This window comes from Brugia malayi (genome assembly GCF_000002995.4).
Source record: "Brugia malayi strain FR3 genome assembly, contig: Bm_v4_Chr4_scaffold_001, whole genome shotgun sequence".
In the NCBI taxonomy this organism is placed as follows: domain Eukaryota; kingdom Metazoa; phylum Nematoda; class Chromadorea; order Rhabditida; family Onchocercidae; genus Brugia; species Brugia malayi.
In genome coordinates, this window is record NW_025062478.1 from 5,423,373 (window position 1) to 5,438,656 (window position 15,284).

Consider the following 15,284-nt stretch of genomic DNA (forward strand, 5'->3'; position numbering starts at 1 on the left):
AACTCATAAACGACACGTTACATACGCACATACAGTGGAATAGTGGAAACTGAAATTTTTTTTGTTACTGAATTTAATCAACGTGAATTTATGTCTTCCTGCATTGTCAAACTCTATTCGAACTGGAATTGAATTGAATTAAGGAAAATTCAGTAACAGAGGAAAATGAACTGTGCAAGTGATATACTTTTCGACAATAACATGAATAACATGAAGTGTAATACCGAACAAGATCTGGAATGCAAATCACTGAGATCCTCAAAAAACACAGTTATAAATACTAAAAATGTACACATAGAAACAAATAATAGAGTATAACCATCAACTGGAAGGCCGATTATTCTATGAAACTTGCTCTATTTCAATTCTTAAATCTAACTCTATAAACTAACGACAACCATTACTGTTGGTTGTTTTAGCAACCAACAGTAATGTTTTATCTATCTAGTTAATGTTTGATTTCTGTTAACCTTTCTGTATATATTTATCAAATCTTAATCAGTTATAGCATTGTTTATTTCATCTGTCACTTTGTGCAATATAAACAACAGCTTTATTAATCGGCAAATTTAGCATTTTCAATTGCAGGCCTGAAGTGAGCGTAAAAATTCCTTAGCTCACCAATATGCGCAAAATCATCGTTCAACTCTATATGCAACAAAGAAAATATTTTATCGAAATCTTCCAGTTTCAAATCAGCAACTTTAGCATCGGATTCAACCAGAGAGCTTAGATCTATGTTTGCTTTTGGAAGCCATTCCCTGGAAGGTCCTACGTGTTATGATATTTAAACACGGAGCTTAAAAAATGAAACTCAACTGAATAGTTTCTAACTGCTGAGGTCTGCAGAATTACTGAACCAATAGTGGGAAAATCTGACAATCGATAAAGAGAAAATCGAGTTCATATCTCATACAGTTCCAGAAAAAAATTTATGACCCAAATGATGTCAATCGGCAGTAAATATTGTATCATACCTGAGTTTTTGGGCGACTTTTGTTTTAGCAGTCATCTTGCCTGTAAAAGTAATCCAAAATGCGTACTTCATTAGAATTTCCTCATTCGAACTGACCAATAAATTCAGATTACCAATATCAATTTCGTTTTTCGGTTCTATTGTCACACCATATAGATTTTCGTTCCTAATACCAATCTGAAACATTACATAACAAATAAAGACCATTTAATAGGAACTAACAAACATTAAAACATGTTAAATTTAACAGATTGTCAAAACTAAAATCAATGAAATGTGACTTTTTATTGATAATTTTATTATCCCAAACACTACATTATCGGTATGAATATGGAAATGATAGCAAAAAATGAAAAGAAGAAATTACCGAATTAAATTTTTTCTCATAAGAGAAAGAACTAGATAGCGGAAATGGGGGGCTAAAAGTGTTATATGGAAATCCTGAGTAACCAGATAATGGTTTAACAGCAAATAATTTGTTGAGTAGCCAGGATTTGTGTTTGATTCCATTCGATACGAACTGCATATTGGGATCCACAGCACACGTTGCCAGCACAAAATTGCTCAAAAAAAAGCTCCTATTTGTTTGCAAAATAGAAGCAAAATTTATTATTTTTTTTTAATGACAAAAATGTGAAATTACTGAGCACGAGAAATACTGTCACTATTCTCTTCGACTAGAGAAAGCAAGTTTTAAAAAAAAACAACTGTAAATTTTCCTTTGCAAGAAAAAATTAATTGAAGGAGAATCCACAAAGGTAGGGAAGTTTGACAACAATTTTATGAGTGCCTTTATATTTAAAATATGGGACAATAGATGTTTCTTCGCCAACCACAACACTGATAATCAACCATTAGCATGCACAGAACAATGCTAGTCATAAACTACTCAGTAAGCGCAGCGAATAATTACTGACTGTTGTTATGCCAAAAAAAAAAAAAAAAAAAAAGAGGTACAGCGAAATAAAGAAAAACATTACACGTAAAACTGACAGTTAAGAAATGTGATAAGCTGTACAGAAAGTTTTTCGTGTAGAAACTAAATCGTATTTCAAAAAAGAGTTCTAATAATTTGGGACTCATTTTTTACTATTATCTGATCATTATCCATCACATTTACACACTTTGTCAAAATTTTCTGATATTTCAAAAAATAACTACTTCAATGCTAATAACTTACCTAGCTGAAAGAAATGTGATAAGCTGTATAGCACCATACTGAAACATTGTATCCTTCTTCACAGCGCATAAATGCATGATTAAATTAAATATCATTGAAGTAAGCATATTAGACTGCTGACTAACTGTTGGTAAACAACCGATTATTATCGGTGCAAATCTTTGTTTATTACCGGATTCGTCATCTGAAATGGTAGCAAAAATAAGCAGATTAATACAGTTTTATTGCTTATTCGTTTATGCAAAAAAGAAATATAAACGAAACTTTTTTTCTTTGAACTCTTCAATATCAGTGAAATAAAATTCTCAAGTCCTCTCTATACCAATTTCTAACAGATATGTTTAAAAAAAGAGTGAGAGTTACAAAAAAAGGCCAATTTACCTAAAAAAAAAACCATTTTTAAAAAACATGACACCAATATTTCATCAGATTTTTAAATTTAGATTTTCGAGAATAATTAAGATATGAGGAAATATTAGCTACCAACAATTATCTCTTATGATTCTATGAATAAATGCGTACAATAATTTTAATATGACAGCTTTTCACGCATTAACAGTCTGATCAAGGTGAATAATTCCATAAGACTGATAAATAACTCCATCTCACAGCACCATCCATGAAAAGACGTCCTGTGCGAAAGTGAGAAAAAAAATTGGTCTCACACAAGCTGCCATCAACTTATTTAGACAAATTCAAGGAGTACCACAATTTTATTACTGTTTCTATCATTTATTATGAAATGAAACAGAAAACCAATCAACTATGTTACTGCTTTACATTCGCTTCAGAAATTCTTAAAATTTTTAGAAAATGAACAAACTAATTTCTACATGTTTCCCTAAAACCAGCAGTGCATATATATTTCTCTTTTTTGGCCCCTACTACTGCTCATTACAATATTCCACCAATTAACTAATATTTTAATGAAAAAAAAAAGTTGTCTGGTGTTTCAACTTACCACTTTTTCAGTTTTCATGAAATTTCCAAATAAATGCCTGTTAATCATTTTGTCACATCCTTTTTTTTTCGGTATGAAATGCTCTTAAGCTGAAATCGCAATAGAACCCACTAAAAATTCAAGAAATGAGGCATACCAATTTGTGCGGCACTTTCTTTTAGTAACTTAAACGGATTAATAGCACTCTTCATGAGCTGTTGGTTGGCGAAGAGTAGTTTAGCTGGGAATATTATCTGTTTCTTCCGTGTACAAAGTGGAAATAATGATTCCATGTTAGCTCTATATGCTCCAACTATCAATCCTTTCTTTTTTCGAATCTTCTCTGTATATTCCTTAAAAAAGTCTCTTTTCATCTCTTTTCAATAAAAAATCGCACAAATGTTCTTTAAATTTATGAAGTTAAGCAATTCAAGCAATACATAGAACTATTTAGCTTCAAAAAAAAAGACTATTTCAACTATAAGTATTTTTACATCCAAAACTAATATTCAATAATTTATGCCCATTATTTAAAAGTGAAAAATCTTTGACCCACTTTCTCTTCCTTAACATCACTGTTAACAGTTTATAAATGACTTAAATGCAAAATGCACAGATCATCGCATTTAATTGTCGCTTTATCCCTATCTATATTCGTTTATTCAGAATATTAAACCTAATTGTAAAGCGTTGATTTATGAGTTTTCCTCCACCACAGAAATTAAAAGCCTTATGTTCAAATTAATAATATTTTCTAGCAAAACGAGTACAAGGAACCTATGAAAAAACAGAAATAATGTAAAAAATTTTAGCCAGTGCAAATCTGCACCAATGCTAAGGATATCTAGCTGCTTAATTAATTGCGAAAATAGCTACAGCTCTTGATAATGACGAAAGTAAAAACTGATTCCTTTAATCGTTCCCAGGAAAAGCTCCAAGTTATCAAAGATGCTAACAAAAAAAAAAAAGAAAAACATCAAGACAGTGTTTTAACGTTTCGAAGTAATTATCAGAAAAAGTCGTTTATTTATTTTATTTTAAACTTATTTTGATGTTCATAGTTTAACTTAATTTTGTGACTTCAAGACCAAGAAAAAATATCACAGAACAAAATTTGAAGGAAAGCAAATTCTTTAAGTAGAATTCAAGATCTAGTGATGCCTGAAAACTGAGTATGATTCAATTGAGCTTAACAGTGCACTTTTTGTAATCAGCCAAAGAAAGCCGAGATAAAAAGAGAAATCTTTGATAAACATGTTTAATCATTTCCATAAACTAATCTATCATTTTATATTCAGCTTGTTAGAAAAATTTTTTTCCCTTTCCCTCACATATTATTCATTAATTTCTCACTTGTAAACAAGTATTTTGAAGAATTCCCTTCCAAACAATTAAACTTCACCTAACTACGAGCGCTAACTGCCACTGTCGACTAATTTTATACATTCAATTCATTATATTTGTTTAGTTCGCCAAATTGCTACACATTTACCTAATATAATTTCATTAATCCATTATGGTTCAGCACATTCAATCAGATCTGCTTTCAGAACTTTATAGATTAAAAAGAGATATTAAGGACTTGTCGTTATAATCACTATTAATATTACTGCTGCTCATAAAGCTCGACATGCCAGTTTATGCAAAATACAACCAAACCCTCTTTTCACGAGCATACACATGTACATTTTATAAACTATATTGTAATATAAATGAAGGTTTAATGCAAAAAGGTTTTAACCTTAGATTATCCGGAAAAATAAGGACACTATGAGGGATTACTTTGATTGCTAACTATATGTGTTTAAAATTCAAAAAAGTGAATTTAAATTCACTTCCAATTTCAATCACTAGCGACTTTAGAAAACAAAGAACTCATCGCATATTTGGTAATGACAATAATGAAGCTCAATCCAAATACCTGCGCAATTATTTAGAATAGGTAGCTCCCAATACCTTGAATTCTAACAAAACGTGCAATAATTACGCACATGTATATCAGTTTGCGAAAACATCCTTTAATATTCTTTTATCATTAATAATTAAGTCTTTTTTGCAAAGAAAATCAAACACTAAAATATGTCTATACACTTATCATATGTTTATACTATTATTGCCGTTAATTGACATTTTAAAGGGAAACTGGATTATATATTAATTCTCCATACAAAACTACATAGAAAGTTAACTTTTTGTTTGGGTGAAAAATCAAGTTATCTGGTTCGAAGATGAAACTGCTCGTTGAGGATGAAAAGTGATGGATAACTGATACCTAACATACTTACCGCATTTCATCGAAAAAATGTAGCAGAAAATCAATCACACTTTTGTGCTCATTCTATCTCATCTCAATTCAGTAATCACAACAGTAATGATTGATTTAAATTTATGTAAAGGAAGCACATTTCCAGAACTCTGTTTCAATCCTTTTTTCGGGACAACGTAATGCCCTCTCGACCAACTAAATAAACTGCTCATAAATCTCATTACTAGAAGATTACAATTACCAGTATGTCTTCAACCAGCCGTAAATAGAACACATCATTCACGATTCCTGACAAAATTTTTTTTATATCCAGAGTGGAAACATTCATCATTAAAAAATATCCTTCATTTTACTGCCTATATAGCTCTTCAATGTAAGTTCACTATCTTGAAAAAACCTCCATTAATATTAAAACAAAAAAATTGTTTCCACTCTTGAATATAAAAAATTTATGAGTATTAAGAAAATCTACATTTTTTATAACTTAAAAATCAAGTTCTCAGAGGTAAAAAACGTCCCTTATTAAACGTTACAATTACAACACTTAGCTTAATCATTTTTGGCAATAAATTTCATGCTGCATCCATATCATAGACAAGGGACACAGAAATCAAACCATTTACGTAGGATATAGTTCAATAAATAAATTGGGAATAAAGAATCATTCAAGATTCTAGAAGAAATGTAGAAATGAAACATTAGTGTTAATTCCTTACAGTAAACTCAGAATTATCACCTAAAATTTTCAGTGCTTCTTATTTCTATGCTGATACCAAGATCTTTTGCATCACTCTTCATGCTAGTAATTTTGGTAACATGCGTTTTATTCTTGTCTAAGTATCGCACGAAATTTGCTGTGCCAAATTTGGCGTATATTCATGAGTTTTTAAAAAAATCAACAAAAGAAGAGCTTTCTTCATCACTTTCTTCTATTGCAAAGAATATGTTATTTGCAAGAAAATCACGAGGTCAGGAAAACTATTACTGCTGAATATCGGAGCGAAACTGACAGCATCTATTTTAAGAAACAACAGATGAAAAAACTTCGAAATAGCAACATAAAATGTCATCTTATCTTGCTGTAAAATGTAAGTGTAAATTCGGCACAGTAAACTTACTAAATCAAAAGTATCATCTAGAAAATATTTAAATGTTAAATATTTAAATTAATATAATTAAAACATAGCTTTTTGTAGTAACACTTTTTTCTAGACTTACAGTTAGTAGGCGCCAAATGATGCGATAATTGGAAATCAATTTAAAGATGAATGTCAAATATAAAAACCGTTAAATTCAAGAAAACAAGGATGAAATAATAAGTAGAAGCGTTGTAACTTGTATTTTAAGTTGTAGGAAATTATTCCCTTTCTGATAATAATGAACAAGACAGTGAGTATTGGCCACCAATAAAACTGCATAACATACTATATATGAATCCTTGTTAGCAATCAAATAAGTGGTAATAAGTACGGATGTGAATGTTAAGTGTAAGTAGTAAATAATTACCAAACAGAATTTCAGGAATCAAATCCAGGAAAATTAAATCTCAGTAAAAAAGAAATAAAAAGCTGCTACAGTGAATAGTTCAGTTTATCCCTCACTCATCACCAATATATATAATGTTACAATCCGTTCAAACCAAAAAAATAAACTGCCAACTCTAAAATTAACTCAAAAAATAAGTTGAAAAGTATTTTTATTCATTATCATGATCGAAAGAAGTCCCTCTCAAAACAGTTTTATCTTTAATGAAATTAAACACAAAATAGGGAAAACACGTGTGAAATGAATCAGCATTATTTCATTAGAACTTAATAGTTTTCAAAACCAAAAAAGAAAACGAACCTTCGCTTTTTGAGCTTCATATTGAGATGTCTCAATAATGGAAAGACTAGAAACACCGGCATTTAGCAATCGTTCAGCAAAACGTCTTGAATGCAAATCAAACACAGCAATATTCATACCACTGAGCGTACTTCCATCCGGAGATTTCGAAAGTAGAGCATTCATCAGATATGCTAACAAAATAAATTTGATGAAAAAAATGACAAAGCATGCGTACAGAAGCTCTTTTCTTAAAATCTTCAGCATATTGAAACATAAGTTTATTTGTTCACAAAATTTACTGATCGCACAAATTCTTAATTAATTAGTACTAGAATTAGAACTCACTAACAGTTTATATTTTGGTATGTACTTCTTGCTATATATATATATATATATATTTTTTCTTTTTTTTTTGGAAATAACTCTTTATCAATTCGATAATTATCTTTTTTGTTTTTGTTTCTGCGACTTTGAAGTTATAGAATCCTTTCAGTTCCTGATGTGACAAAATAAGACTAGAAATTTTTGCTTATTTGTATTTCTACATTTGTCATGTAAAACTCCATAAGCCTACTTTCCATTTTTTCGTCACCGATGCCAATGCCTGTATTTCTCGCCATTTTAACTTCGTTTTCCCGTAGATAGAATTCTTTTCGTGAAACGAGTTGTGCCAAATTCCGCTTTTCAGAATGTTCCGGATTTTCCTTCAGAATCCGAAGTTTATCATCTTCAGGATATTCCGGAAAACTTTTCATAACCAGTGATTTTCCATTTTGCAGATCATGAGAATTTCTTTTGAACGAAGGCTGGAAATACTAAAAAAAATAATTTGCATTCAGAAACAACTATTAAGAATCGCTAAATTAATGTAACAATGTGAATTAAAAAAGAAATTCCTAAACTTGGAGATCATAATGCGTTTTAACTTTGATAATTTCGTAAAATTTCGTAAAATTACGTAAAATTTGATAATTATGAGATGAAACGTATGTAAATACCGCAGTAAACAAAGGAGATTAGTACAACTGGATGAATCCGAATAACTATGTTATCACATCAAGCCTATAGGGAACTCCAAAAATTGTGTTATTGCACCAAAGGAGAAATTCGAGTAGTGACATTACTCAATCATTATTTGAAACATGATAACGAGATGAATAGCCAAACCTTTGTTTTTAGACAAGCATCAATCGAATGACACTGATCAGATGGTACTGAATTCGACTGCAAGTGCAGACCTGAATGTGATGCAACTCCTGGAACGAGTGTAGAAGTGCATGCGAATGCACTGCAACATTTCTGAATTGCACTTGAAAACATCTTTAAGCTATCCTTCCAGATAATTTTTGTCTGCAAAACTCTGAAATTATATTAAGTAAATGTTTAAATACGCTACACATGTAATACCCCACATATTTACACGTGTCTAAAAGCAAGTATTCCCATTCCAGAAATATACCGTAATCCAATTATAGCGTTGGGACGCGGTTAGTCGCAGTATCCGCGGCGGTATGTTTTTGCTGAATTTTTGATCTCAAAGATTTGATCCACCCATTTGTCACATCAAATCTGCTTCAGAGATATCTCAATTTTCCCACAAAAGAATGTAATTGTATCAACGATTTCAGTTAGTTTAAGTGCGAAACAAGTAATTCCGATGTAGTAAAGAGTTTTTGTCAGTAAAATTGAAATATTGCATTGAGTAGCTGAAAAATGTCACATAAAAATTGCAATGAGATTGGAAAACTCGCTGACAACGTAAAATATGGGCGTATTATTTAGAAAGTTTGTAGCCACTTGCGAATTACCGTTTAAATAGTATTCCATTGCTGCTTTTTACCAACAATTGAAAAAAAAAAAATGACTCGAAATTTTGAAGTGATTACATTAAATTGCCTTCGGGTGATATTTTAAAATAGCATTGAGAATGGCATTGAGTATTACTCATCTCATATTTACTTTTATTTAAATTCTAATTTCATTCGCTTTGTTATTCATGCAAGATTTGTCTCCAAATAATGTGTGAAGAAAGACTGCAAAATTGTCGTCATTAAATATATCTGAAAGTCTTATAATTTAGTTCTATTTGCTTTCCACTTTTTTCTCAAATAAAACGAAAAACGAAATCCGGTTTTTATTCCAAACATGTGGTAAACTAACGATGATTAGGATGATTCGAATACAGAAAAAAAATTAACTTATTCATTGAATGTTTTTGTGATCTATCATTGTCATCCTCATCTTTTTAGTATTATTACCATTATCGTAGTACAACTATTATCATTGACGTCATCAAAAAGTACTGATATTATCACTGAAAGAATTTTTGAATTTAGAATTGCCGTAGGCGTATTTCTTTACTGATTCAACAATTGAAAGCATTAAAAGAAGCAAAAGAAAAGGGAAAGGAAGAAGTTATGAGACGATCAGTAGTACTTCTTAAAGACCTTCTGCGCCATTCTACTCATATTCGTAACTTGCAATTCTTGCAGTCAACTCCACTCTCTAGCTGAGCACTAGAAATGGCTCCAACATCATAATTACTTGTTGTGCTCATAATCGTTGCAATTCTTTTTTTTACATCTATCAATTATAATGCTTCAAATATATTTAACAGTGAAGTACATCTGTATCTCAAATTCGTTTGCTAATGCTTTATTATTATTATTATTATTATTGTTATTAATAATAATTGTTATTATTATTATTACCATCATTATCGTTATTATTGTTATCAATTATTACTATTATTATTAATTATTATTATTGTTATTAATATTATTGCTGTCATTATTTATTACTCTTACTATTTTATTTAGAAACAATGATCACGGTATGACAAAAAATTATTTGTCATACCTTACATTTTTACTGAATTTTCCTTTACACCACAAAAGACAACCCGTGACCTAACTAAGGTCTCGATCTACTTTAGATCAGAAATCTATTTTGTTAAAAAATTTCCATTTTCTAAAATATTTTCTCTTTAAACCAGGAAAACATTAAACCTGCTTAAGTTAGAAATCCAAATGGGAATTTCTTAAATCGTCAGAAGCTTAACCTACGTTATTTCAAATAGCTTTCAAAATAGTACAATCATTTATTGCTACATCAAATAAAACCATTGTAACCGACACTGACATCAGAGATGATCATATGCAATAAATTGTAATGTCTTTATTAATCTTTAAGAGACCAAAAAAGAGAGCACTGAATTGATAAGGTTAAGATGAAAATTTTCTTGAAACAAGCAGCCTTCTCATAAGCTTCACTAGTTAACCTAATTTTAATTTCAATTTCAATTCGGTTTTAGATCATGGAACTACTGATGCTCACAATCGTATTTATGCAAATTTGGGATGTTTGTAATACATTCGGTTGTTGTCCCGTTGCAGTACCTTGCATGCCATACAGATGCAAGCCATGCATACCAGTTCCATGTCCACCACCTCTTCCTCCTCCAACTTGCCCCCCTCCACTTCCTCCTTGTCCTCCACCGCCAGTATGTCCACTACCCCCACCTCCGGTAATTTGTCCCACTTTACCTCCTCCCTGTCCCCCACCACCAATATGTCCACCACCTCCTCCTCCAGTGATCTGCCCACCTTTACCTCCTCCCTGCCCTCCACCACCGATATGTCCACCACCTGTTGTATGTCCACGACCAATAATTTGCCCACCACCACCACCGCCACCTCCACCACCTCCACCGTGTCCACCGTCACCACCACCATGTCCACCATCACCTCCAATGCCTATCTGTCCTATTCTGGTAAGTGCACCCTAACGAAACTATATATAAATAACCAATATGCTAGAACACGCTCAAAATATGCTCAATTTTGGATTTATATTTTTTAACGATTATCAAAATCAAAAGAAGACACTATTTCTCATCTTTGTATTGAAGGCCCCGAAACTGACACCGACATATACGATACCAGTGATTAACGACTGTTGTTGCACATGTGTTGCGCCTTGCATGTACTCTCAAATGAGGATACACGGTGCCAAGATATTTTCAGCTTCACTTGTTGCTGATTTGGAAGACCACTCCAAATGCAATGATCCAGTTTTGAAATCAATTATGGAAGAGGTACACAAACACTCGCACTTCAACTTTTATGAAATTATTAAAATATCATCGTAAAAATAATCGAAATGATCTTGAAGCAGTAACTGAAGCAATCAATATTTGCCCCTGGTTCAACAACAGTTTGTTGAAGTTTATTGGTTCAGGTTCACTTGTTCATTTTTCAAGATTTCACTCCATAGAATTTTGTTTTGAAGTTTGAAGCTACAAAAAGATCAGAAAACTGAAGCTAATTAAAATTTTGGAGTATGCTATAATTTAATTATTATTTTAGTAGTATGTAAGAAATTGAATATTTCGGTTGAATTCCTGTCCTAAAATAGTTTATAAAAAATTCTGAATTAGGAATTCTTGCTACAAAATATACTTTTTCTGCTTTATTTATGGAGAATTGTGCCGAATAACCTTCTACTTCTTAGCTAGAAGTTACTTTACTAGTTTAATTTTTTTTTTTTTTTTTTTGATTAATTTATTTGTATCATCAATTTCAAGGATTCTGCTCTTATAATTTGTTTAAAAAAATTAAAAATCAAACTCTTCTGTATACATATATTTTCCATTTTACCAAACTACTGTGATAAAATTTGACATATCAGAACAATTGGATAGAAGTTTGAAGGTGTTCTCACATTTAACAATCAATCTCTTATTCATCTTCATTCATTAACTAGTACTAATTCTCAAAGATTTTAGAATATGACTGAAGATGCAACTACTAGTAAACGTTCTATCCAACGGGCAGCTGAGGAGAAATTATTCAAGAAATTCAATGTAATCTGTTCGGAAAGCGATTTTTCTTATATTGCGTACACTGATACTTTTTGTCAACACTCGAACGATGACATAACCTGTTATGCCTTTAGCCCATATTCGGGAATCTAACTTCTAGTTATAATTACTGATAAGCGAATTGCTTTTTGATTTCATTTAGCTCCTATCTCTATTCAGCTAGATTTAGGTTGAAATCTAGACAGAAATGCTAATCCTTTTTTAAATAATGTATGAAACAATTTTGGAGAAATTTAACTCATCAGCAGAATTGGAAATGAATGCTATTATTACTATTAAGCATAAGAAATGGTAGACCAACTAAGCCTACTTTGACTGTCAAACTCGACGGCTAGTGCTGAATATTCGAAATCATCGAGCACAATTACTTTTCAAAAAGTTATAATATGTAAATCCCAAACTTACCCAGTTAGCATAATATATCGTAATTGTATATTACACGGAAGAATGCAGAATTACGCATTATAATTACGATTCAACACAATATAAGTCAATTTGATTTGAAATATGCAAAAAAAATTTCGACGTAAAAGAATGTCTTGTAAGGTTATGTGTATTAATTTTACTAAAGAATTGTTTTATGCTTTTTCCTGAATTTAATTACAGTAAACAAAAAAGGCTTTTAACCCTTCATTTTTTGTCGTTGACCTCTGTGGAATAAAATCTTTAATTTGTTCATTTCAATTAACATATTAATACTTCTTAAAACTCATTCATAATTCAAGCTTATCTATAAAAATCGATTTATTATTTTCCTTTTCCCTTAGATGATAATTTCTAGTCTTCAGTTTATTACTAAAGACAAAAATTTGAAAATGGTAATGCAGATAAATTTGAAGCAAAGAAGTGACTTGACCCTACCAAGCATTTTTAAAGTACTTGTAATTATGCTAAAAATATTGAGTGGGATGGGAAGAGGAGTTTTCTTACATAATCCTTCTGACCTGTGATAACTCTCTCGGGAATACCTGAAGACAAATATATTTTGCAATAATTGACAACTGCTTAAATCGTGATAAATTTTTCACATTGAAATGCTTAAAATTGGAACTAAGGGAAAGTTAAAATTAAGATGAAAATATTTTAAATTTTATTTCATTTATCTTTATACTACGTTAGAATTAATCAGTCGATCAGAAATTCATCTTTCTATTGCAATAAACTTTTCAGAGATCGAAGCAAACAATTCGAATAGCAATAAGAAATTAGTTTGAAATGATTGAAACCTGAATTTAATAACCGATGATTTTCGAAACTTCGAAGTAAATCCTTTTTCTTTTCTTAAGAATGCAGAAAAAGGAATTCTTTAAAAACAATTTGGAGCCAATGGAGCTCGTGTAAGGTGTCTGCGAAATGAGGCGTCTGTCTGGTATTGCCCATTGTATGCTTTATCTTAGATTATCTTAATTCATCAAATTATCGGTGACAATAAATCGCAATTCGATAGTCTAATTATAACTGATTGGTTTAATCTCTATGTCAAAAGTAACAGAGATGATTCCTTTGTCATGGATTTGTCATGGATGAAGACAGTTCGTCGCCGAAGTAATTAATTAAAGGTGAAAAGGAACTGATTGAAATTAATTCAAAATATTTTGCGAACTGCTTCAGTACAACAATAAAAAAAACCCACTTAACATATTATTTGCAATAAATTGCGGCAATAATTGAGATGCGAAAGAGTTTAATTAGAATTTACATTTACATTGGAGAACTTTAATGAAGCAGTAGAAATATATATTTGAACATATATTCTTCATATTTCTTCGACTTCCAGTTAAGTTAAAAAATGCACTTCAGATATATAGATAAGTAATAAGTGACATATAGTCTTCTTACTTGTCATCCTTTTCTCAACTCTCGATGGTATTTTCAAAATGGGACTCCGTTGTTCTACCGAAATGCCCTCACGGTGACAAGAGCACAACCGGATTAGCAGCTTCGGCGACATGCCGTGACTTGGTACTCTGCCAAAAGCCATGCACAGAAAGCGTGGTTCAGCCGCGATGATATCATGTCGTCGAGCTGGTCCGGTACCATCGAGCACCTTCTGTGCTGAGTTGACAGCCTACCTTTTAAGCTCTCATCACCATGAAAACAAGTCGAGAGTGGCGCCGTCCTAGACACTGATATGTCCTGTATCTCTACCTACCCTACACACACATATATATATGTACACATTGGACAGGAATTACTATTTTAAGCAATGATCACTATCATTATCATCATCATCACTATTATTCTTACTATCATTATCACCATTAAAATCGTCATCATCATCAAAATCATTATTATCATTATTATTAGGAATGAAGACGTCTATCTTTCTTGCTTTATAAAACTAATATGGTAAGTAACACGTGTTTAATGATCAGCTAGCAGCCGATCGGTTCCCAAACTCGCAGCTCCCCTTCTCGTTACCCTGTTATCGACCGGCCTAAACTTTATTATCTCTTTCTCCTTTCCATTTTTTATCTTAATATTACTCCTCCCACTTCTCCTGCTTCACCCCTCCCCATGTACCTCTACTGACCGCATTCCCACTTCGGTAAGTTCTCATTTACTGCAGCTTTTCTACGAGTGTTTCATATCAATCGCAAAATGCTTTTATCAGTATCCTTTATAGGCCTGTTTTTATGTTTATCACAAAACATGCATGCCACTACTTTGAGAGTGGTATCTTTTGATTTAATTCAACTTCTGTGGTTAAAACTTACTACTGATGCATTTCTACGTGGACTGCATAAAATCAAATAATCTGAACCCGAATGAGATCGCTTTATATATACTAAATTAAGTTTCATCGATGTAGAGATACGTCCATCGACGAAAAGGACTATGAATTTCCAGAGATTTTGTTTGATCTTTTAAATATAAATGAAATAAGTGAGAAAAACATTTCAAGTTCTATACTGTTTTTTCGAAACAGCAGGTGATCAATCCATTTGGATGACTAAGAAGATGAAGAAGTGATTAGTGTTGTAACCACGCCCGATCCTCATCATCGGCTCCTTTCTTACTTTTGGTGGATCATCGGTATTGGATCATTCTAATTTCTGAACTACTCACGAGTATAAGGAAATATTTAAATGTCTTTTAAGCTTTTTAAATATATCGAAATGCTCTCTTGACTGGTTTTTCTTCATCACAGTCAATAAATGCATAGAAAAGTTATGATAGCATACATAATGCTACCGAAATTAACTGTTGCTT

General features: G+C 31.5%; 3 protein-coding genes across 3 annotated transcripts; 1 reads left to right on the forward strand and 2 right to left on the reverse strand.

Moving 5' to 3' along the window:
- Window positions 1-556: 556 nt before the first annotated feature.
- Bm2867 (Uncharacterized protein) lies at window positions 557-8,509 on the reverse strand (the record flags this gene model as incomplete). The annotated part of the gene is made up of 8 exons (XM_043081726.1): window positions 557-761; window positions 978-1,153; window positions 1,344-1,539; window positions 2,157-2,340; window positions 3,254-3,449; window positions 7,208-7,380; window positions 7,764-7,995; window positions 8,357-8,509. The coding sequence occupies 8 exons, from the start codon at window positions 8,507-8,509 to the stop codon at window positions 557-559; spliced, it is 1,515 nt and encodes a 504-aa protein (XP_042937660.1).
- Window positions 8,510-10,517: 2,008 nt separating this feature from the next.
- On the forward strand, window positions 10,518-12,164 carry Bma-grl-4 (Uncharacterized protein; the record flags this gene model as incomplete). Its single annotated transcript, XM_001901952.2, has 3 exons — window positions 10,518-10,961; window positions 11,100-11,285; window positions 11,976-12,164. 3 exons carry the CDS (start codon window positions 10,518-10,520, stop codon window positions 12,162-12,164), a joined length of 819 nt encoding a protein of 272 aa, XP_001901987.2.
- A 1,213-nt stretch (window positions 12,165-13,377) lies between these two features.
- Window positions 13,378-14,139, reverse strand: Bm10000 (Uncharacterized protein; the record flags this gene model as incomplete). The annotated part of the gene is made up of 2 exons (XM_043081727.1): window positions 13,378-13,463; window positions 13,911-14,139. Coding segments are annotated over 2 exons (315 nt in total), but the record flags the coding sequence as incomplete, so codon positions are not given.
- Window positions 14,140-15,284: the final 1,145 nt, after the last annotated feature.